Source organism: Ranitomeya imitator, chromosome 4 (genome assembly GCF_032444005.1).
Source record: "Ranitomeya imitator isolate aRanImi1 chromosome 4, aRanImi1.pri, whole genome shotgun sequence".
In the NCBI taxonomy this organism is placed as follows: domain Eukaryota; kingdom Metazoa; phylum Chordata; class Amphibia; order Anura; family Dendrobatidae; genus Ranitomeya; species Ranitomeya imitator.
This window is the reverse complement of record NC_091285.1, coordinates 426395661-426420021: the sequence shown is the minus strand read 5'-3', so window position 1 is coordinate 426420021 and position 24361 is coordinate 426395661. Positions and strand designations below refer to the sequence as shown.

The following is a 24361-nucleotide window of genomic DNA, read 5'->3' as shown; positions in this document are numbered from 1 at the left end:
TACATGCTGCCCTATCCAGAGGCAGCATTTATCAGGAGCTGTATGCGGCGTTTAAGAGAAAAAATACTTTAAAAGCCACCAAGTACTGAGCCGCACCAGAGACAACTTGCCCATAGAAACCAGTCAGAAGACCTAGCTGTAATCAGGTGAATCTTTTAGGGGCTCTTCACTTTGGCTAACAGATTGCAGTTCCATGCAGAGGCCTCATTTTTATTACAACCATATTGTCAGGGCTGGCATTAGGGACAAGACCGAGCAATTCCCCAGGGCCCCCACTCCCTTGGGGGCCCCCAGCGTCCATGGCAGGAACTTCATTGCTAATAGTATTATCAGTGAAGCATCAGATGTGGAGACTACTTCAGGACCTTTGATGACATTACCATAATGTGACCATGATATCACCACAGACACTGTACTCTGCAAGAGTCAAAAGATAGACTGGTGGTAAGTCTGTGTGTGCCACTGTGTGGTTGAGCCTACAATGTATGGGTATGTGCTTTCTTCAGCTCATACAGATGTGTATGGATGTTCTCCAATTACTAAACTTAAACCCTTCATGACCATTGACATATATGTATGTCATATTTCGTGTCCATGCCTTTGATGCAGACTCACACACCCTGAGTCTGCATCTTTCACTGCACATGATGGCTGAATTAATCAGCCATCATGTGTGTTTAACAGCCACAGATGGAGTAGTGCTCTGCCTGCCTCTGTTAACCTGTTTAACACAGTTGTGAATCTCTGACTTGCTGGCAGTGAGCACGTCATTCCACCCGCCCATAGGCGCGTCGGTGACGTGAACATTTCGGTGGGTTGTCATGACAATAGAGGGTCTGCTAATGACCTTCGTGCCTGTCATTGTGATTCCTCTGTGAATGCCGTCCCATGGCTGGCATTCATAGAAGATCATTACTTTAGCTGTACATAACAGTGCTAGGGGACAAGGGGACTATTAAATACAGTACAAAGTGAAAAAAGTGAATTTTTTCACCACTTAAATAAAAAAAAAACACCATACAAGTTTGGTACCTGCATACTCATACTGACCTGAAGAATCATATTGCCAGGTCAGCTTTACCATATAGTGAACATGGTAAATAAAAAACCCAAAAAACAATTGTGGAATTGTTTTTTTGCAATTTCAACGCACCGTTTACAAGTGCATCACATGATAAAATAAATCGTGTCATTCAAAAGTACAACGTGTCGTGCAAAAAAAAAAAAAGGCACTCATATGGCTACGTGGATGGAATAATAAAGTTACGGCTCTTGGAAGAAGGGGATGAAAAACAAAAGCGAAAAAATTGAAAATCACCCGGGGTGAAGGGGTTAAAATCCTTGTAATAGCCATATAATAGCAGCACGAGCGCACTATGCAGGCTTCATAAAATGTAGTTAGGGTTAGGGCACCTCCTTAATTTCTAATTGTGTAGACGGTTATCAGGCAGATCTTACAAGGCATTAAGTTCAACAGTTCCACTCGTGACCACCCTAATGACTCCATGATCACAAGACAGGAAGTGTTGCCGTAGGGATTCTGGAACAGCAGGACTATCACACTGCTCCTCACCTATGAGCTGTGACAGAATGCAGCAGGCCATGACCGTGATCCTAAGGAGTTTTAAGCAGTCTCCTAATTTCTAGGTATTTAATTTCCTAAAATAAACTGCTCTCGAGTAACACGTAATCCTCCTTGCAATGAGCGCGCTCCACCTACAGAGGTCAGATGGTGCCTTTTAATCTAGATACTTATGCTCCAAAGCTTTCATCTGACTTAGTCACAACCATGGAAGGCGTAATTACAAGTCAGTGGTGATCTTCAAATACTTGTAAATGCATCTAATATGTCCACATGTACCTGCATTCATTTAGCAAATACCAAATTCAAGAGGACTTCCCCAAGTAATAGGTCTTCTTCAGGCAAAACACTGCACCATTGATTCCTCATGTAATGAACTATTAATTACTTCCAATTAGGCTGTGACACATAAATAAACAATATATGACACATCACCAACAGATGGTTACAGTGTGGGAGGGGATCTGACACCAGTCTGACAGTAATCCAGATTAATAAAGGCTTATATAGATAGACAGAGATTATCTGCTCATCACAGGGACATCATGGGTGTCCTTGTAACAACCCGTAGTGCTTCCCTCATACACTACCATCACTCTGCAGTCATGTCTGATTTCTGGGCATATGCCAGAAATATCTACTGGGTATCTATTTTAGTGTTATTGGACTATAAGGCCACGGTCACACTAGCAGTATTTGGTCAGTATCTTACATCAGTATTTGTAAGCCAAAACCAGGAGTGGGTGATAAATCTAGAAGTGGTGATGTGTTTCTATTATACTTTACCCCTGATTGTTCCACTCCTGGTTTTGGCTTACAAATACTGATGTAAAATACTGACCATGTGAATGTGGCCTAACGCTATGTTCCCATGATGAGTTTTTCGATGTTGCAGAATTTCTGCACCTATCCTGTGAATTAGGTTACATGCATTTTTAGTCTCTTGGTATGTCAAGCTGCAAGCAAAGCGGCTTTATTTTTTATAATTCACCGATACAGGCATTGAAGAAACTTTATTAATACAGTCATGTGTGGATTAAATGCATTTTTAGTAAGTTCAGCTGCTAAAAAACGCACATGAGATTTTTTACTTGCAGATTTCCACATTTAATGCAACTCTATGGGGAAAATCTGCACAAAAAAAATTGTGTACAAGAGACATTGGTATATTGCGGATTTCAAACACGCACCGCAGGTCAATTTACGCTACGTAAAAAAAAAAAAAATCAGAGTGGGCAGATTTTTAAGAATCCCATCCACTTTGAGACGCTGTATTTTTGAGCAGTAAAAATGTGCAGCATCAAAACCTCACCAAAAACTCAATAGTATTGCCACATATTTTCTTCTGCTAAATTCACAACATATTTGGGCAATACAGTAGGAGTGTAGTAAAATACAGAATGTCAAAAATTGAAAATGTCTATTTTTTTGTAAACCCTTACCAAAGACATAAATCCAGGCATAAGCCTACCAAATGTAAACCTATGGATATTATTGAGGAAATGCTCATAAACACAAATATTTGAGTTTTGTCAGTTTTACACCACTCCTGGCCAGCTGTGCTGAAGAGGGCAAATATTGGGTTGGATGGGGCGAGGTAAAGAACGTCAGGCAACTTAATCCAAATTATGCCAAAAATGTACTCGAGTCCCTAAATGGAGTAATATTTCTTATGAGGGCACACGGGAGTTGTAAGATGGGCCTAACTCATTAACAGATGTGCCCCTATTAAAGGGAACGCGTCACCAGGGTTTTCCCATATGAGGTAAGGCCAATACCTGTAAGGCCTCATATTCAGCATTCTAATATTCTGTATATAAGTCCCCAATCCGGCCTGTAAGACAAGAAAAAGGCCTTTTATTATACTCACCTAAGTGGTGGACAGGTCAAATGGGTGTTGCTGATCTTGATCCATTGCCTCATCTCTTCTTGCGATCACCGTCCTCCTTCCCTTCTTCATATGAATGACGCATCCTACGACATCCACACTGTGCCCAACATCGCACTCCTGAGCAGGTGTACTTCATTCTGCTCTGCCAAAGGCAGAGTAAAGTTCTGCATTGCGCATGCGCAGGAAAAGATCAAAGAGCGCCGGCGCATGCGCACTGCAGTACTTTACTCTGTCCTCGACAGAGCAGTGAGAAGAACGCCTGCGCAGAACAGCAATGCCGGGGGCACTGAGTGGATGACATTGGACATGTCATCTACACAAAGCAGAGAAGGAGAACGTCATCACAAGAAAAGAGAAGGCACCAGATCAAGACCAGCAACATCAATTAGACTGGACCGCCCCATGGGTGACTATTATAAAAGGTCGTTTTCTTGTCTTGCAGGTCAGGTTGGGGACAGATATACAGCATATTAGAATATATGAGGGCTGAAAGGTGGTCATCTTACTTCATGCTGGTTCCCTTTAATGAATAAAGCATATCTACAGCACATATACAATGCCACAATGCCAGTCTTAATGAATTTGCCCCTGGTGTTTTTAAGCTATTTCCAATATCGGTTCTAGACTTTTTATCATTTAATACCTGGAAAAATATGCTCCTAAAGCTGCAATACTATATATTATGTTACTTCATATTGAAATGGCAATTATAGTATAAGTCACTAGAAAACACACATCGAAACAAATATTGTATTTGTAAAGCAAACTAGAAAAATGTTTTTATAATCACAAAAAGTGAATGACATTTAACAATAATCACATTTACGTAACATTTGGAAACGGCTGCAAAACCACGAGGAGAAAAACATTAACAGAGAAAAGAAAGAAATCAAAAGATTGGTATCTCTTAGAGAGCTAACTATTAGTTTCCAGCCTTTCTACCTAATCCTATTACTGTCTATGAGAGTCAAACAAAGGTGAAGGTGTCTGCATCAGTCCAATAATGTTTTGATTTTGAATGTTTTGATAATGTTAATGGTTGTTAAATGAAAAGAAAAATGGACGCAAAGGTATGACAATGTCATAATCTCTTTCAATCTATGCTCAGATCGTCATCCTCAGCCAGAACGTCCAGCTCCTGGCCTTAGCTTACTGCCTCATACACAGCACTTAGCTGCGGTCAGGGGATCCACTTGTTGGACCGGGTGTTGTGATCCGGAAGTTAGCCAGTGTTCTATAGATCGGCCTCAGAGATGGATTGGACAGGGCGATATTATGGTAGACTGCAGTCACACCGAAATTTTCAGGCTTCGAATGGAACTAGGGTCTAACACTTCTATCAATACTTTCTAATGATTTCTTTTCCCACTGCGAAGAACAATACAATACAGCTGATGCTGTCCATTCAATGCTTCTGCCAGCTTATTTAAGAACACTTAGAAAGTTTCCCCGCGGATTCACACATGCTTTATAGCAGTAATTGTCCTTACTTGAAAAGCTGTTTGGTTGTTGAAGTTCCTAATCTCTTTGCTTGCTCCACGGAAGAGAAGGACCCGAGCACAGCTCTCCTAGGAAGGAACAGAGTCAGGTAAGGATAGATGCAAAATTACTGATGCACAAGCAGCACTGCCCAGTCGTGATTTTCTGAACATAAGCTGAACTCATCATTGAACTCATCCAATTTATTCGCTCATGTAAGTGAGCCCTTAGAGTTAAGGTTCACTCTTAGACTTAACCTCCTGATGAAGCCTGTGATTGGTGAAACATTTTGAATACATGATGTTGAGTCAGTGGTGATACCAAATTTAGAAATGTCTGGGAAAGAAATGAGACGACCCACGCAGGCTGTAGTTTCCCGATGCTCCGCTCTGTTCGGAAAAGATCACATATTAACTGTAATCCCCTGATTAATACCATATATTAAAACATTATTATAACTGTTCCTGACACAGGATCCTGGGTTTTTAAACACAATGAACGTAGAGATCAATAATATACATGGCTTATCTTCCTAAGAGTTAAAGTTACTTTTTATTTGTGGCCAGGAAATAAATTGTTTTTTTTTTCTGCCTTTTTGTCAAATAAGAATGCATAAATAGAAATTTTTCTACATTTAGTAACATAGTAACATAGTTAGTAAGGCCGAAAAAAGACATTTGTCCATCCAGTTCAGCCTATATTCCATCATAATAAATCCCCAGATCTACGTCCTTCTACAGAACCTAATAATTGTATGATACAATATTGTTCTGCTCCAGGAAGACATCCAGGCCTCTCTTGAACCCCTCGACTGAGTTCGCCATCACCACCTCCTCAGGCAAGCAATTCCAGATTCTCACTGCCCTAACAGTAAAGAATCCTCTTCTATGTTGGTGGAAAAACCTTCTCTCCTCCAGACGCAAAGAATGCCCCCTTGTGCCCGTCACCTTCCTTGGTATAAACAGATCCTCAGCGAGATATTTGTATTGTCCCCTTATATACTTATACATGGTTATTAGATCACCCCTCAGTCGTCTTTTTTCTAGACTAAATAATCCTAATTTCGCTAATCTATCTGGGTATTGTAGTTCTCCCATCCCCTTTATTAATTTTGTTGCCCTCCTTTGTACTCTCTCTAGTTCCATTATATCCTTCCTGAGCACCGGTGCCCAAAACTGGACACAGTACTCCATGTGCGGTCTAACTAGGGATTTGTACAGAGGCAGTATAATGCTCTCATCATGTGTATCCAGACCTCTTTTAATGCACCCCATGATCCTGTTTGCCTTGGCAGCTGCTGCCTGGCACTGGCTGCTCCAGGTAAGTTTATCATTAACTAGGATCCCCAAGTCCTTCTCCCTGTCAGATTTACCCAGTGGTTTCCCGTTCAGTGTGTAATGGTGATATTGATTCCCTCTTCCCATGTGTATAACCTTACATTTATCATTGTTAAACCTCATCTGCCACCTTTCAGCCCAAGTTTCCAACTTATCCAGATCCATCTGTAGCAGGATACTATCTTCTCTTGTATTAACTGCTTTACATAGTTTTGTATCATCTGCAAATATCGATATTTTACTGTGTAAACCTTCTACCAGATCATTAATGAATATGTTGAAGAGAACAGGTCCCAATACTGACCCCTGCGGTACCCCACTGGTCACAGCGACCCAGTTAGAGACTATACCATTTATAACCACCCTCTGCTTTCTATCACTAAGCCAGTTACTAACCCATTTACACACATTTTCCCCCAGACCAAGCATTCTCATTTTGTGTACCAACCTCTTGTGCGGCACGGTATCAAACGCTTTGGAAAAATCGAGATATACCACGTCCAATGACTCACCGTGGTCCAGTCTATAGCTTACCTCTTCATAAAAACTGATTAGATTGGTTTGACAGGAGCGATTTCTCATAAACCCATGCTGATATGGAGTTAAACAGTTATTCTCATTGAGATAATCCAGAATAACATCCCTCAGAAACCCTTCAAATATTTTACCAACAATAGAGGTTAGACTTACTGGCCTATAATTTCCAGGTTCACTTTTAGAGCCCTTTTTGAATATTGGCACCACATTTGCTATGCGCCAGTCCTGCGGAACAGACCCTGTCGCTATAGAGTCACTAAAAATAAGAAATAATGGTTTATCTATTACATTACTTAGTTCTCTTAGTACTCGTGGGTGTATGCCATCCGGACCCGGAGATTTATCTATTTTAATCTTATTTAGCCGGTTTCGCACCTCTTCTTGGGTTAGATTGGTGACCCTTAATATAGGGTTTTCATTGTTTCTTGGGATTTCACCTAGCATTTCATTTTCCACCGTGAATACCGTGGAGAAGAAGGTGTTTAATATGTTAGCTTTTTCCTCGTCATCTACAACCATTCTTTCCTCACTATTTTTTAAGGGGCCTACATTTTCAGTTTTTATTCTTTTACTATTGATATAGTTGAAGAACAGTTTGGGATTAGTTTTACTCTCCTTAGCAATGTGCTTCTCTGTTTCCTTTTTGGCAGCTTTAATTAGTTTTTTAGATAAAGTATTTTTCTCCCTATAGTTTTTTAGAGCTTCAATGGTGCCATCCTGCTTTAGTAGTGCAAATGCGTTCTTTTTACTGTTAATTGCCTGTCTTACTTCTTTGTTTAGCCACATTGGGTTTTTCCTATTTCTAGTCCTTTTATTCCCACAAGGTATAAACCGCTTACACTGCCTATTTAGGATGTTCTTAAACATTTCCCATTTATTATCTGTATTCTCATTTCTGAGGATATTGTCCCAGTCTACCAGATTAAGGGCATCTCTAAGCTGTTCAAACTTTGCCTTCCTAAAGTTCAATGTTTTTGTGACTCCCTGACAAGTCCCCCTAGTGAAAGACAGGTGAAACTGCACAATATTGTGGTCGCTATTTCCTAAATGCCCAACCACCTGCAGATTTGTTATTCTGTCAGGTCTATTAGATAGTATTAGGTCTAAAAGTGCTGCTCCTCTGGTTGGATTCTGCACCAATTGTGAAAGATAATTTTTCTTGGTTATTAGCAGAAACCTGTTGCCTTTATGGGTTTCACAGGTTTCTGTTTCCCAGTTAATATCCGGGTAGTTAAAGTCCCCCATAACCAGGACCTCATTATGGGTTGCAGCTTCATCTATCTGCTTTAGAAGTAGACTTTCCATGCTGTCTGTTATATTTGGGGGTTTGTAACAGACCCCAATGAGAATTTTGTTACCATTTTTCCCTCCATGAATTTCAACCCATATGGACTCGACATCCTCATTCCCTTCGCTAATATCCTCCCTTAAAGTGGACTTTAGACAAGACTTTACATAGAGACAAACCCCTCCTCCTCTCCGATTTTTACGATCCTTTCTAAACAGACTGTAACCCTGTAAGTTAACTGCCCAGTCATAGCTTTCATCTAACCATGTCTCGGTTATTCCCACTATGTCAAAGTTACCTGTAGATATTTCTGCTTCTAGTTCTTCCATCTTGTTTGTCAGGCTTCTGGCGTTTGCGAGCATGCAGTTTAGAGGATTTTGTTTTGTTCCAATCTCCTCACTGTGGATTGTTTTAGAAATGTTCTTACCTCCCTTCTGAGTATGTTTTCCTGGGTCGTCTTTGTTCGAGTCTAATGTTTTTCTTCCCGTCCCCTCTTCTTCTAGTTTAACGCCCTCCTGATGAGTGTAGCGAGTCTTCTGGCGAATGTGTGTTTCCCAGGTTTGTTGAGGTGTAGTCCGTCTCTGGCGAGGAGTCCATCATACCAGTAATTCACACCGTGGTCCAGGAATCCAAATCCTTGTTGTCTGCACCATCGTCTTAGCCAGTTGTTTGCATCAAGGATCCTGTTCCATCTCCTGGTGCCATGCCCGTCTACTGGAAGGATAGAAGAAAAAACTACCTGTGCATCCAGTTCCTTTACTTTCTTCCCCAACTCTTCAAAGTCCTTGCAGATTGTCGGTAGGTCCTTCCTTGCCGTGTCATTGGTGCCAACATGTATCAGAAGAAATGGGTGGACGTCCTTGGAGCTGAAGAGCTTTGGTATCCTATCGGTCACATCCTTGATCATCGCACCTGGAAGGCAGCATACTTCTCTTGCAGTTATGTCCGGTCTGCAGATGGCTGCTTCGGTGCCTCTCAGTAGTGAGTCTCCCACCACCACCACTCTTCGTTGCTTCTTGGCTGTACTTTTTGCTGTCACTTGTTGCTGTGTGCCCTTTTCTTTTTTGCTTGCTGGTATTGCTTCATTCTTAGGTGTGCCATCTTCATCCTCTACAAAGATTTGATATCGGTTCTTCAGTTGTGTGGTTGGTGATTTCTCCATGGTCTTCTTGCTTCTTTTGGTCACATGCTTCCACTCATCTGCTTTTGGAGGTTCTCTGACACTTTTTGCACCTTCTGTGACCAGTAGAGATGCTTCTGTTCTGTCTAGAAAGTCTTCATTCTCTTTGATGAGTTTCAAAGTTGCTATTCTTTCTTCCAGACCCCGCACCTTTTCTTCTAAAAGGGCCACTAGTCTACACTTCTGACAGGTGAAATTGGATTCTTCTTCTGGTCGATCTGTGAACATGTAGCACATGCTGCAGCTCACCATGTAGGTTGTCACATCTGCCATGTTGCTCCTAGATCCTGCTGACTTGCTGTGTGTTTTCCTTCTTGTGTAATCTACTCAGCCAAGCTCTCTTGCAATAATGTCCTACAGGCAAAAATTCACGCGCCGTAAGGCGCGCGGTTTGGTGATGCTTTCGAAGCAGCTGGTCCCGGCTGTATCCAACGATCTTCTAGCTTAGGGAGACTTCGCTTCTCCCAGAAGGCACCTGGAATATGCAAATTAGCCTCCTGAAGCTTGAATCCCTTTGAATTTGGATCAAAGAATATTGATTGGTGGGTTTGTGAAGGTTCAAGGTTCAACTCTGCACCTATAGCGGATCCCTAATGTGACCACCCTTACATTTTCACAAATTTATGTAAGGAATCTACTTTCTCATAACACGTTTTAATATATTGTTATGCAGACCAAGGGCCGGCTCCAGGTTTTTGAGGGCCCCGGGTGAAAGAGTCTCAGTGAGCACCCCCCTTTAACATATACCACGATTCATGATCGCATATAACACAGCCCATGTAGCATATAACACAGCCACGTAGCATATAACACAGCCACGTAGCATATAACACAGCCATGTAGTATATAACAGCCCACGTAGCATATAACACAGCCACGTAGTATATAGCACAGCCCACGTAGCATATAACAGCCCATATAGTATATAGCACAGCCACATAATATATAACACGGCCCACGTAGTATATAGAACAGCCATGTAGTATATAGCACAGCCCACGTAACATATAACAGCCACATATTATATAACATAGCCCACGTAGTATATAGAACAGCCCACGTAGTATATAACACGGCCCACGTGTATATAGAACAGCCATGTAGTATATAGCACAGACATGTAGTATACAGCACAGCCCCCCTCCTCTCAAGAATGGCCTCATAGTCCAGTCCAGCACTCACTGTTATAGTTTAAAAAAAAAAAAAACACTCCTCACCTCTCAACGTGCCTGTGCTGCTCCCTGCTCCGGTCTCGGCTGCTGCTGCTGCACTGCCTGACACACAGCGAGTGCGCGATGACGTCATCGCGCACCCGCAGTGTCAGAGACAGAGCGGGGAATGATGGGAGAGGGAGCGTCAGGTGACGCTCTCTCCTCCATCATTTGCTTTGAACTTTACCGGCAGACGCCGGTATAGTTCAATGCAGCAGGGGAGTCAGCGCTGGCAGCAGGCGGGCCCTCCTACCTCACAGGGGCCCGATAGCGGCTGTGTGATGTGCCGATAGCTGAGGGCCCCTGGGGGAGCGGGGGCCCTAGGCACTGGCAGCTGCCTGCCCCTAACGCCGGCCCTGAATGGGCCCACCTGTCTCGCCAGGGCCCCGACGCTTGCCCGGGTACGTCGGGTGCTGACGCCGGCCCTGTGCAGACGCATATAATAACAATCCTGCTAGAGCAGTGCACATATTTTTTCTTATGCCATCTTGGTGTATTTTAAGGAAAGTGATAATGTAAGAATGGACACTTCTGAATTTCCGTAAAAGAAATAACTACAAACATTGATGCAAGGTTTGGGAACTTTGCCATACTTGGTTCAGATTTAGGCCACTTTCCTTATTTGCATCAGTATTTGAAAGACTAAATCAAAATTGGTACATAATCAAAGAAAACAAATCTATCCAAATGAGAAAATTTTGAGAATATCCTATATGTTGGAACACAGGACATTTTCACAAAGACTGACAATCTATGTACCGTGATGTCCGGATTGGCTGCGGGTCCGTTAACCCAAACTCAACAGCCTTATGTTTGTCTACGAGGCTGGTGAATTCGGTCAGGAGACCTTCAGGTTTTCTGGACACTGTAGTCCATATTCAGACCATGAATGTCAGACATGTAAAACTGGAGTGATTTTGGCAAAGCTTGCATTCAGTTTATATCCATTTCTGGACCACTGTAAGCTGATGAGTAAAAATCCCTTTGTGATTATACAGAAAACTGATCACAAGGAAACTTTCCCCATTCAGTTTGAGAAACATCGGAGCTCACTCAGCCGTTTTACATAGCATAGTGCTCAGTGGTGGTTGTGTTTCCAACTGTGATCTCCAGCGGCTACATAGCAGCGGTATGAATAGAGGACTAGAAGAGTCCTGGGAAAGATAGGCTTGATGACATAAATGGAAGAATCGGTGTAAATAACTAGAAATACACTCCACAACACTGAAATTGCAACACCAAGGACAAGCCATAATGTTATGAAAATCAGGAAAGTAGCAGGTGTCGCTACGATCTGCAAATGATCACATTTTCGAGCACCTTGCTCCAATCTGTGGCACGTGGAATGAGCATACACGTCAGATTGAAAGCAAATTTTTTGAACCAGTCTTGCAGGATGATTGGGCGATGTCTACTGTACATTGACATGCTAGTTATTGCCACTTGTTGCAAACTGAGAAAGAGTCCTTGGAAAGGAGAGACTTCGCTTTTTCACAAATGGCAACGTGCGTAGGTCAAGATGTTGTCAGCACTGTACAATGCTGTGTGTCCCAGTGGCTGGGAGAAAAATGACAACCTGTAATGACAAAAGTTGAACAGATGTGCACCTCTGCACAGACGTCAGACTAAAAAAAATGCACAGTGATCCATTCAATGCGGCATGTGAAAGTGGATGTCACAAACCAAGCATAAAGGTACCGTCACACTAAGCGACGCTGCAGCGATACCGACAACGATCCGGATCGCTGCAGCGTCGCTGTTTGGTCGCTGGAGAGCTGTCACACAGACAGCTCTCCAGCGACCAACTATGCCGGTAACCAGGGTAAACATCGGGTTACTAAGCGCAGAGCCGCGCTTAGTAGCCCGATGTTTACCCTGGTTACCAGCATAAAAGTAAAAAAAAAACAAACACTACATACTTACCTTCCGCTGTCTGTCCCTCGGCGCTCTGCTTCTCTGCCCTGTGTAAGCACAGCGGCCGGAAAGCACAGCGGTGGCGTCAAGGCATCAAAAACAGCATCTACAGTTGTTTTCATGACACTGGGCTACAAGCCAAAAGTCCAGATACTGGTGTTGCATTGTCCTCACAGGACCACTCTCAAAGGCTATCATGATGCAGAGAGAGATAGCAATGGAGGCTGTAATGGAAGTCTGTCCTTTTCAGTGATGTCTCCAGATTTGCTCTTGGATAGTCAAAGATTGGTCTAGTGACAACATGGGCAACAACATGAAGAGGCCTTTGGGGTGGAATAATCTACGATACCTGGACCCTTCTAGTCTTCCTTCCAGGTACACTAACATCTTGGCGTTACATGGTATGTCGATTTCTCCAAAGTGTCCCAGGAGCTGTTTTTTAACATGACAACACCAGACTGCATGTTGATCGTGCTTCTGTGAGCAGTCTGGGTGGCCTAAACCTGCTACCAGGGTGTGCAGCATCTCCAATGTCACTGGTTGACACTTGCAAAGAGAGATGCCAGAAACAGCACTTGGATTTGCATGCCCAAAAGCATTTAACGGAGCAGAAAATTCCCCAGACATCCACTAATAACTTTATTGATAGCAGCCAAGTAGTGTAACTGCTAATATTTTGTGTCTAGCGCTCATACTCAATACTGAATAAATCAAAATATTTTGAAATTTTTTCTTCCATTGTTTCATATCTTGCATAAAAATAACATGCCTAAGGCTAGTTTGACACATCAGTTTTTTGTTTTCAGAATAAATCTGGCCAATTTAAAAAAAAAACGGATCCGGCGCAAATTGAGAAAAACTGATGCGCTGGATCCGTTATTTAGCTTGATCCGTCTTTCTTTAATGCACATGGATTTTTGACTTCCTGTTTTGGGGAGAGAAGGAGAGGGAGAGTGAGAGTTTGAAAACCGGATCCAGGCGCTGGATTCATTGTTTCACACCTCCGTTTCATGTGTTTTTGGCCGATTCCATCACTGTGCGTTTTTTTTCGCCGGACACAAAAATGTTGCAGTGGACGTTTTCTCCGTCAGCCGGTAACGACTAATTGGACGGATCCGGAAAAAAACGGATGAAACGTCTGGCCATCAGGCACAATACGGCGCTAATACAACTCTATGGGAAAAAAACAGATCCGGCGTTTAAAAAAAAACGGATCCGTTTTTTCCAAAAATTGCCGGATTGTGCCTGAAACAAAAAGCCTGATGTGTGAAAGTAGCCTAAGTCCACGACTTTTCCATCTTCGTGTTGTAATTTCAATATTGAGTGTATGTGTATATATACCGCTCTGGCAAAAAGAGACCACTGCACAGTTTTATAAAAATCAGCTTCTCTACATGTCTGACAGCCATTCCATTCCAGAGTCAGGTGGATTCCAACCAGAGTACACCTCATTCTACTTAATGTGCTTCTGATTAGGTGATCACCTGAACCAAATCTTAACAAAGGAAAGAATAAAACATACTGCTGCAGTGTTCACAATCCTCTTGTAATAGGACAAGCTGGATGGCAAAACAAGTGCTAGTAATATCCCAAAAGTAATAGGAGTGAAAAAATAACTTTTAACCATGCCAAAGGAGTTGAAAAGTCTTGAGTGAGGAAAAGAAGGGCTCAATTCTGGCTTTACTAGCAGAGGGACACAGTGAGCGTCATGTTGCCTCCATCCTTAAAATTTCTAAGAAGGCAGTCCATTACAACTAAGTCAAGCAGCAGACATTGGGGACAACAAAGCTACAGACCGGCAGAGGGAGAAAAATGACTCTCCACTGACCGTGATGACCATCATTTTATTCAAATGTCACTCAGCAACCGCAGGATGACTTCAAGAGACCTACAAAAGGAATGGCAAATGGCAGCTGGGGTGAAGTGCACGGCAAGAACAGTTCGTAACAGGCTCCTAGAGGCAGGACTCAAGTCATATAAAACTAGAAAAAAGCCTTTCATCAATGAGAAGAAAAGGAGAGCCAGGCTGAAGTTTGCCAAACACCATAAGGATTGGACCATAGAGGACTGGTGTAAGGTAATCTTCTCTGATTTCTAATTTTCAGCTTTGCTCAACACCTGTTTGTCTAATAGTTAGACGGAGACCTGGAGAGGCGTACAAGCCACAGTGTCTTGCACCCACTATGAAATTTGGTGAAGGAACGTTAATGATCTGGGAATGCTTCACCAAGGCTGGAATTGGGCAGGAGGACCGACGTATGAATCAAGCCGCATACAAGGTTATCCTTGAAAAACAGTTGATTCCTTCTGCTCAGGCAATGTTCCCCAACTCTGAGGACTGTTTTTTCCATGGTCAGCCCAATCTCCAGACCTGAACCCCATTGAAAACCTCTGTAATGCAATCAAGAGGGAGATTAATAGTCACAAGCAAGCAAACAAAGAAGAACTGCTTACATTTTTGTACCAGGAATGGCATAAGATCACCAACAAGCAGTGTGAAAAACTGGTGGAAAGCATGCCAAGATGCATGAAAACTGTGACTAAAAATCATGGTTATTTCCCCATGGTTCTGCTCCCCCGGTCCCGCATGGCTCGTCTCCCCCCTGGTCCCGCATGGCTCACATCCCGTCCTACTCACCCTACTAGCGACATCGCTGCAAACTCCGTTGTGCTGGCACCGGCAGCTCTTCCAGAGCTCAGCGGTCACGTGGTACCGCTCATTAAGGTAATGAATATGCACTCCACGCCTAAGGGAGTGGAGACGAGTGCATATTCATTACCTTAATGAGCAGTACCACGAGGCCGCTCAGAACAGGGGAAGAGCTGCGGATGCCGAGACAGAGATGCAGGGACGGCACAAGGAGGGTGAGTATGATGTCTTCTTGAAGCCGGCGGCTGCAGCTGTCACTGTGCCACAGCCGCCGGCTCCTGCCACTCCCCCACCCCCGCCGGCTTTCTGGGCAATGACTCGTGGATAAGCCGAGGGGGGCGTTTTCAACACTAAAAACTGTGGTGAAAATCTCGGCTTATACACGAGTATATATGGTAAGTGCACGGTAAAAGCTGTGCTGACATATAACAGTGCAATTTTTTAACTAAAAGCATATGTAACAATCATATTTTCCACCCAAATGTAAATACCGTACACATAAAATGGACACTTTGCTTTCCTGTTACATATTAGCAGAAGGATGGGAACAGAACAGTAAACTTCGGTCACCTGGTTATAAAGAGCACAAAGGTGCAGCGCACTGTTCCCAGATGCATTCTGTGCTCTCATGTCAGCGCCGTAAAAAAGAAGATGCTCCAGATGCTGAACATGTCCATACCGGCATGCCTACGAAACACACGAAGGCAGAGAACAGGAGATTATTTCAAGAAGAGACACAAAATTAGATACCTAGTGAGTACAGACAATATATGGAAAAAAAAGACGGACAATGCCAAACAAGCACAGTGATCCACAGACACTGTAGACAGTCCAGATGGCTAAAGGATTACCCACAGTAAGAACAAAAAAACATTAGAGCTAAGGATTGTAAAGAAAAAGAGCAATGAAACACTGATAGTTTTAAAGGGGTTGCCCTACAAACAACATATCTCACCTATCACACGAGCACTGGGACTTCCACCTATCAAGAGAACGGGGGTCCCCAAATCCCTTATGTCAATGGAGCTGAAGTGCGCATGCATGACCACTACGTCTACAGACAGCAAGGGGAGTAGTGGTCACAGGGTCACTACAGCTTCATTCACAAAGGAAAGTTTAAGCCCCCATTCTGGTGATAATTGGGGGTCCAAGTGACCAGACCCCATGGATCACACATGATGTACATTGTGGATAGGTGATAAATATTGTTTACGAAACAAATCCCTCAAGAAAATTAAATTCAATGAAACAACAAAATATCATAAAACATCAGACCTGTCATACAGCCAAGATCTCACCCAGGATGTAATTTATGGTATGATGATCACAACCTAACAGCAGTCTTTAAAGAGTACCTATCGTTACAAAAAAGAAAATTAAAATCATTCTTGGGGCAGCTGTGGATGCATGCTAGGTATAGTAATGTGGCCTCTAATTTCCAGATCTGTGATATTTTCCTTTCCCCACTGCTTGTTTCTGTGATTACTAATGTTTTTCTGTATGCTTGTTGGGCGGGTATGTGATATCACAGTTGAAAAGTGTTTACTGACCAATGATCTGACTCCTCTCCAGGGCCCCCATATTGTGCCATTGCACTAAGACACTGAGCATCTGCAGCTGCATCCCCCTCCTCCAGGTCTAATACTTACTGTTAACTCTAGATTGATTTTTGACAAGGCTGAGAGGGCCTCTAAATACTTATAGTGACCCTGCAGGACGGGAACCAGGAACTACAGGTAGAACGATAGGTACGCTTTAAAGTGTGCACATTGTGCAGCAGTTATACTATACTGATTAGTCCCAAAGAAATCCAAAGTCTCACCTGGTGGATCTCCTGCCATCCATTTTCATCTTCACAGCCAAGGTTGGCGTAGTCCCGGAGCAATAACTCACAACAGTATGGGTCTCCCCCTACCATTGCACTGTGATAGAGTGGGGTTAAGCCACGGCTGTCCTTATAGTCTGGAGAAGCACCTAAATCCAAAAGGGTCTGATTGTCCGGTAAGAAAACGTTTGTGCGTCGGTTATTGTGAAAAAAAGAGGACAGTTAACAATTAGATTAGTCAAGTTAACAATAGTATTCTTTCTTAACTTATTTGGACCTTTCTTACATTATACTTTTGGCTTATGAGCAGAATGCTTGTTTTCTAGCCAACTTTAAAGTATAAGTAAAAATTGATAATAGTGAGTAAGGCTATATGCACACACAACGTTCTTGCAGTGCTTTTTTATGCAGGCAAAACCTGCTCTCTTGGCAGTAAAATCATTGTCCACAACACACAAGTTTAGCTGTGTTTTTGCTGTGTGTTTTGTTTTGTGTAGATTGCATATGCGTTTTGATCACAGTACATGTTAAATTAACTTAGTTTTTGCACTTTCTCATTGAGATCTAAATGCTGCAAAACACTGAAAGAAGTGACCAGCTGCAGGTTAAAAAAAACAGCCGATCTCAAATTGGGTCAAGAAAAAAACAGCGTGTGCACGAGACTTCTGAAATCGCATAGTTTTTGCTGGTACTGTAAAAAGCAGCTTCTTTTCTGCAGAAGAACAGCGCTCTAAAAACTCTGAATATGAACATGACCTACTGTAAGTGCTCTAGTATACAGAGTAGTAATAGACGTATCTCAATTGTGCTACAAAGAATAGAGAGGTCTGTTATTTTTATCATCTGTGAGAGACAGAATCAAAGACTAAAACCAGAAAATCACATTGTAGGATTTTAAATAATCAATTTGCAATTTATTGCATAAAATAAGTATTTGATCACCTACCAACCAGCAAGAATTCTGGCTCTCATAGATCTGTTAGTTTTTCTTTAAGAAGCCCTCCTACTCTGCACTCATTACCAGTATTAATTGATTAATTGCACCTGTTTGTTACCTGTATAAAAGACACCTGTGCATACACTCAGTCACAATCCAACCTCTCCCTCATGTCCAAGACCAAAGAGCTGTCTAATGACACTAGGGACAAAATTGTAGACGTGCACAAGCCTAGGATAAGCTACAGGACAATAGGCAAGTAGTTTGGTGAGCAGGCAACAACTGTTGGCACAATTATTAGAAAATAGAAAAACACAAGATGACTGTCAATCTACCTTGGTCTGGGGCTTCAAGCAAGTTCTCACCTCGTAGGGTAAGGATGATTCTGAGAAAAGGTCATGAATCAGACCAGAACTACACGAGAGGACCCGGGCAATAACCTGAAGAGAGCTGGGACCATAGTCTAGAACATTACCGTTAGTAACACACATGTCACGGATTAAATTCCTACAAGGAACGCAAGGTCCCCATGCTCACGCAAGCACATGTCTAGGCCCATTTTAAGTTTCCCAATAACCATCAGGATGATCCAGAGGAGACATGGGAGAAGGTCATGTGGCCAGGTGAGACCAAAATAGAACATTTTGGTATCAACACCACTCACTGTGTTTGGTGGAAGAAAAAGGATAAGTTCAACCACAAAAACACCATTTCAACTGTGAAGCATGGTGGGGGAAGCATCATACTTTGGGGGTACTCTTCTGCAGAGGGGACAGGAGGAATGTACCATATTGAAGGGAGGATGGATGGGGTCATGTATCATAAGATTTTGGTCAACAACCTCCTTCCCTCAAAAAGAGCATTGAAGACAGATCATGGCTGAGTCTTCCTATATGACAATTACCTGAAACACACAGCCAGGGCAACTAAGGAGTGGCTCCGTAAGATGCATTTCAAGGTCCTGGAGTGGACTAGCCAGTCTCCAGACCTGATCCCAATAGAAAATCTTTGGAGGGAGCTGAAATTCAATGTTGCCCAGCGGCAGCCGCGATACCTGAAAGATCTGGAGAAGATCTATATGGAGGAGTGGAACAAAATCCCTGCTGCAGTGTGTGCAAACTTAGAACTACAGGAAACGTCTGAGCTCTGTCATTGCAAAACAAAGGTTTCTGCCCCAAATATTAAGTTTTATTTTTCTATTGTATCAAATACTTATTTCATGCAATAAAATGAAAATTAGTTATGTATAAATTATACAATATGATTTTCTGTTTTTTTATTTTTAGATTCTGTTTCTCACAGATGAAATTACAGACTTCTCCATTCTTTGTAGGTGGGAATTACCTGCAAAATAGGCAGTGTATCAAATAAAAAATTGAAAAAAAAAAATACTAGTGGTCTAGGTTTTAAGAAATTGCTCAAAACTGTATATTTTTATGAAATCTAAAGAAATACTACTCACCATTAATACGGCATGATTGCGGTATCGCACCGCTTTGTGCAGAGCCGTGAGCCCCTCACGTGTTCTGAAGTCCAAGTGTGCACCACCGCTCCTCAGAACCTTAACCAGCTCCGCTCCTCCCTCTAGCTGTGCAGCAAAGGTGAGAGGACACTCTGAGGATGAAATCGACATCACATTAAAAGAGTCAACATCATTCATGGTCCTAAAGATTATTCTTTGGTTATGTAGAAAAGCATGCCGCATATTGTAAAGAACAAAGACCATGAGAAACCATGGCTATAGATAGAGATACAGGTAATACCTTGCACTTGGCATCAAATTGTTGTGCAAAGGCTTGAACAGTGCCTGAACTGAAGATACATGAAGGTTTCGAACAATATACTAGGACACACTAAGCTATCACTGACAACATAAATGGAATAAAACACAAAATATCAGCAAGAAATGATCAAAGCATCATCAATATCGAAAATATTCAACTTGATAATGATTTAAACGTGCAAAACTGAATAGAAGCTGTTTAGACAGGTATAGAAAGTGACACTAAACTGAAATGACAGAAAAACCCTTGTGACGCACTAATGAGTGATGGATTAAAGCATGAGATGAATAGCAAAAAACAACAACAGACAGAGAAATACAGATTATAAGCAAAAATGGAGATAACACACAATATATGTGAAAGAAACTGCACTATAGTTATGTGTTTGTTTTTTTTAAATTTACTCAGACAACCCCCTTATCAATACCTATGTTTCCCCACAGTAAAATAATAACACTCACACTCACCTCCGCTGCCGGCGCTGTTCCAATAGTGTTGGTACCGGCACTCCCGGGGATCGCTTGAAGAGCTCCAGAGGTGAGTATAAGTTTTATTATTTTATTTGGGGCAAAGAAGAAGGGGTTGTCCGAGTAGTGGACAGCCACTTTAAGACTGACTTTAGGATTTCTTCTACGGATTTTCAGTTTGTATTTAACTGGGGAATATTCTGCGTGTTGCAATCTGTCGAAACTCCTACGACAACTAGCAGGTCACTTATTTTTCACTGTCACTGGAAAATCCTGTGTTGGTACGAAGAGCAAATCGGACATCTCACTAATGGTTCATTTGCAGATTTCATTTTAAAAAAATTCCTGAGAATTCCACCGTGTTGTTGTATCCTAACTATACGAAAAGCAGCATGCAACGGAAAGCTATGCTCCTGAATGAATCTGCCATTGAATTTCTAAAAAACAAAACCCAGCATACAGATGTCAGACCCCCTGTTGCTGTCCAGTGATCAGTCAGTAGACTATGGAGTGGCATACGCATTATACAAATATACTGTATATTATATATAGCTATCATCTATATGGGAACTTATTGATTTCAATAAGCATCTTGCATCCCTTGCATTATCATGTCGGCTTAAGATATGGAAGAAACCACAAATGATTTTAGATATAAGATTAAGAAAAACAAAGGCATGGATAAATCATAATACAGGGTTGGCCATTTATATGGATACACCTAAATAAAATGGGAATTGTTGGTGATATCACATTAGTATATGGGAGAGGGAAAACTTTTCAAGATGGGTGGTGACCATGGTGGCCATTTTGAAGTCAGTCATTTTGGATCCAACTATATTTTTTTTCAATGGAAAGAGGGTCATGTGACACATCAAACTTATTGAGAATTTCAGAAGAAAAACAATGGTGTGCTTGGTTTTAACGTAACTTTTCCTTTCATGAGTTATTTACAAGTTTATGACCACTTATAAAATGTGTTCAAAGTGCTGTCCATTGTGCTAGATTGTCACTGCAACCCTCTTCTCCTACTCTTGACACACTGATAGCAACACCGCAGATGAAATGCTAGGACAGGCTTTCAGTATCAGTTTTCTCAGATGCTGCACATCTAGTAACTGCACAGCATAGACAATTGCCTTCAGATGACCCCAAAGATAAAAGTCTAAGGGGGTCAGATTGGGAGACCTTGGTGGCCATTCAGCAGGTGTTTTGCCCAGCTCTTCCCACTTGTCCTGTAGCGGTAGCAAGTGGGGTTCATATTTGTGGAGTTGATGTCACCTTTTTATTGTCAGGTGACATCAAGCCCACGGCTTAGTAATGGAGAAGCATCTATAAGACACCTATCCATTACTAATCCTATAGTTATATGGTAAATAAAGACACAGCCAGAATAAAGTCCTTTATTAGAAATAAGACTTAACACAGCTTTCCATTTTATTTAAAAATAACAAACACTGTTATACTATTACTCACTTAACACCTAATTCCATCGAAGCCCTCATTCTCCTGTAATAAAACTAAAATAAAAAAAAACAACAATATATATTACATAGATAGATTAAAAGAAAGAAGAAAAGCCAGCAATTCATCTGCTGTGTACTGTAAAATCACTTCAGGAGCCGACAGGATAGAAGAGATGGATTACATACAGTAAATACAAATAGAATAGGTAGATATACAGATGTCTGTGTGTGACAAATACAATTAGAACAGTGTGTGTGTATCTTACTGTACATGTATTAAAGGGAATCTGTCACCCCCAAAATCAACGGTGAGCTAAGCCCACCGGCATCAGGGGCTTATCTACAGCATTCTGTAATGCTGTAGATAAGCCCTCGATGTTTCCTAAAAGATGAGAAAAAAAGGTTAGATTATACTCACATGGGCGGGCCGTCCGATCCGATGGGCGTCGCGGTCCGGGGGCTCCCATCTTCTCACGATGACATCCTGTTCTGGTCTTCACGCTGCGGCCCCGGCGCAGGCGTACTTTGTCTGCCCTGTTGAGGGCAGAGCAAAGTACTGCAGTGCGCAGGCACCGGGAAAGGTCAGAGAGGCCCGGCGCCTGCGCACTGCAGTACTTTGTTCTGCCTTTAACAGGGCAGACAAAGTAAGCCTGCGCCGGAGCCTGAAGACAAGAAGATGACGTCATCTGATGAAGATAGGAGGCGCCGGACCGGACCAGCAGTGGGAACACCCACTGCTATATAAGTATAATATAGTATAATATAACCTCTTTTTCTCATCTTTTAGGATACATCGGGGGATTATCTACAGCATTACAGGATGCTGTAGATAAGCCCCTGATGCCGGTGGGCTTACCGCACCCTCGATTTTGGGGGTGACAGATTCCCTTTAAATAAAAGATTATTTTTCGGGGAAAAATGGCTTGGGCTCCCGCGCTATTTTCATAACCAGCAGAGGGAAAGCCGACGGCTGGGGGCCGATGTTTATAGCCTGGGAAGGGGGTAATACCCAAGGAGCTTCCCAGGCTATTAATATCAGCTTATAACTGTATACTTAGCCTTTACTGGCTATTAAAATTGGGGACCCAAAAAAAAAAATTACGCAGGGTCCCGCTATAATTAATAACCAGCAAAGGCTATGCGGACAGCTGCGGGCTGATATTAATAGCCTAGGAAGGGGCCATGGACACTGGCTAAAAACATCAGCTCTCAGCCGCCCCAGAAAAGGCGCATCTCTAAGATGCACCAATTTCGGCACTTAGCCTCACTCTTCCCACTTGCCCTGTAGCAGTGGCAAGTTGGGTGATAATTGAGGGGGTTGACGTCACCTTTGTATTGTCAGGTGAAATCAAGCATAGTGGTTAGTAATGGAGAGGCATCAATAAGATGCCCCCTTTACATAGTCACACTGTATGAAAACACAGAAACTGAGAAAAAAAATCTTTTAATAGAAAGAAAGACACAGACTCATTTAATACATCTTAAAGGGAACCTGTCACCTGAATTTGGCGGGACTGGTTTTGGGTCATATGGGCGGAGTTTTCGGGTGTTTGATTCACCCTTTCCTTACCTGCTGGCTGCATGCTGGCTGCAATATTGGATTGAAGTTCATTCTCTGTCCTCCATAGTACACGCCTGCGCAAAGCAATCTTGCCTTGCGCAGGCGTGTACTACAGAGGACAGAGAATGAACTTCAATCCAATATTGCAGCCAGCATGCAGCCAGCAGGTAAGGAAAGGGTGAATCAAACACCCGAAAACTCCGCCCATATGACCCAAAACCAGTCCCGCCAAATTCAGGTGACAGAGTCCCTTTAATTAAAACATACTTAATACATCGCCCATTCCCCCGTTGCCCTCGTCATCTGCAAAAGAGGTAAAAAAACAAACAACAATATTCCTCACCTTTGCGACCATGCAGCCTGTCATCCAGTAGACACCGAGCACCATGTGCTCAGTGTCTGCCTGTGAACTTCTATGCACTGGCTGAGGGCACCGCGAGCGTGATAAAGTTCCCCTGCTCGCGGTGCCATCTGACAGGTCCTGCGAGTTCACAGCCAATGAACACACTTCACCTATGTGAGAGACTGAGGCGCTTAGCTGGCAAGTAAGACGGGACCAACAATAGTTTGAAATCTTTCGGTGACATCCGGGCCAGTAGAAACTTCGACGAATCTGCTCTTGTGTCTTGCCTACACCCAGAAGCCCCTCCAAGACATGAGAATGGGTTGGGCCAGGTCTAACACGCTACATGGCTCTGGTACTACCAGTTGCTCCAATACCTCTCGCCCTTGCCTAGTCACACAATATAGCAAATCCCTGTTTACTACAAAGTGTGGAAACCTAGTATTGGCTCCCCGCTCTTGAGCAACCCTGTTTAAAGGGAACCTGTCACCTGAATTTGGCGGGACTGGTTTTGGGTCATATGGGCGGAGTTTTCAGGTGTTTGATTCACCCTTTCCTTACCCGCTGGCTGCATGCTGGCTGCAATATTGGATTGAAGTTCATTCTCTGTCCTCGGTAGTACACGCCTGTGTAAGGCAATCTTGCATTGCGCAGGCGTGTACTACGGAGGACAGAGAATGAACTTCAATCCAATATTGCAGCCAGCATGCAGCCAGCGGGTAAGGAAAGTGTGAATCAAACACCTGAAAACTCCGCCCATATGACCCAAAACCAGTCCCGCCAAATTCAGGTGACAGGTTCCCTTTAACATGGTGATGTTACCAAACGCCCCTTTTAGCGTAAGGTCCTTCAGTTGAGCTGGCCCAATGTTCTCCCTGGAAGCCCCCAACTCAGGGTTGTTGGTCTCAG

At 42.7% G+C, this 24361-nt stretch overlaps 1 protein-coding gene across 4 annotated transcripts in view; it reads right to left on the bottom strand.

The window, feature by feature from the left end:
- SHANK3 (SH3 and multiple ankyrin repeat domains 3) overlaps positions 1 to 24361 on the bottom strand; it is a 614328-nt gene that overhangs the window by 197572 nt on the left and 392395 nt on the right. For all 4 annotated transcript variants that reach the window (XM_069765494.1, XM_069765495.1, XM_069765496.1 and 1 more), the window contains exons 7-10: positions 19294 to 19445; positions 16892 to 17059; positions 15640 to 15756; positions 4964 to 5041 (exon numbers count right to left, since the gene is read on the bottom strand). In XM_069765494.1, coding sequence (XP_069621595.1) covers positions 4964 to 5041; positions 15640 to 15756; positions 16892 to 17059; positions 19294 to 19445 — 515 coding nt within the window. The remainder of the gene's footprint in view (positions 1 to 4963; positions 5042 to 15639; positions 15757 to 16891; positions 17060 to 19293; positions 19446 to 24361) is intronic.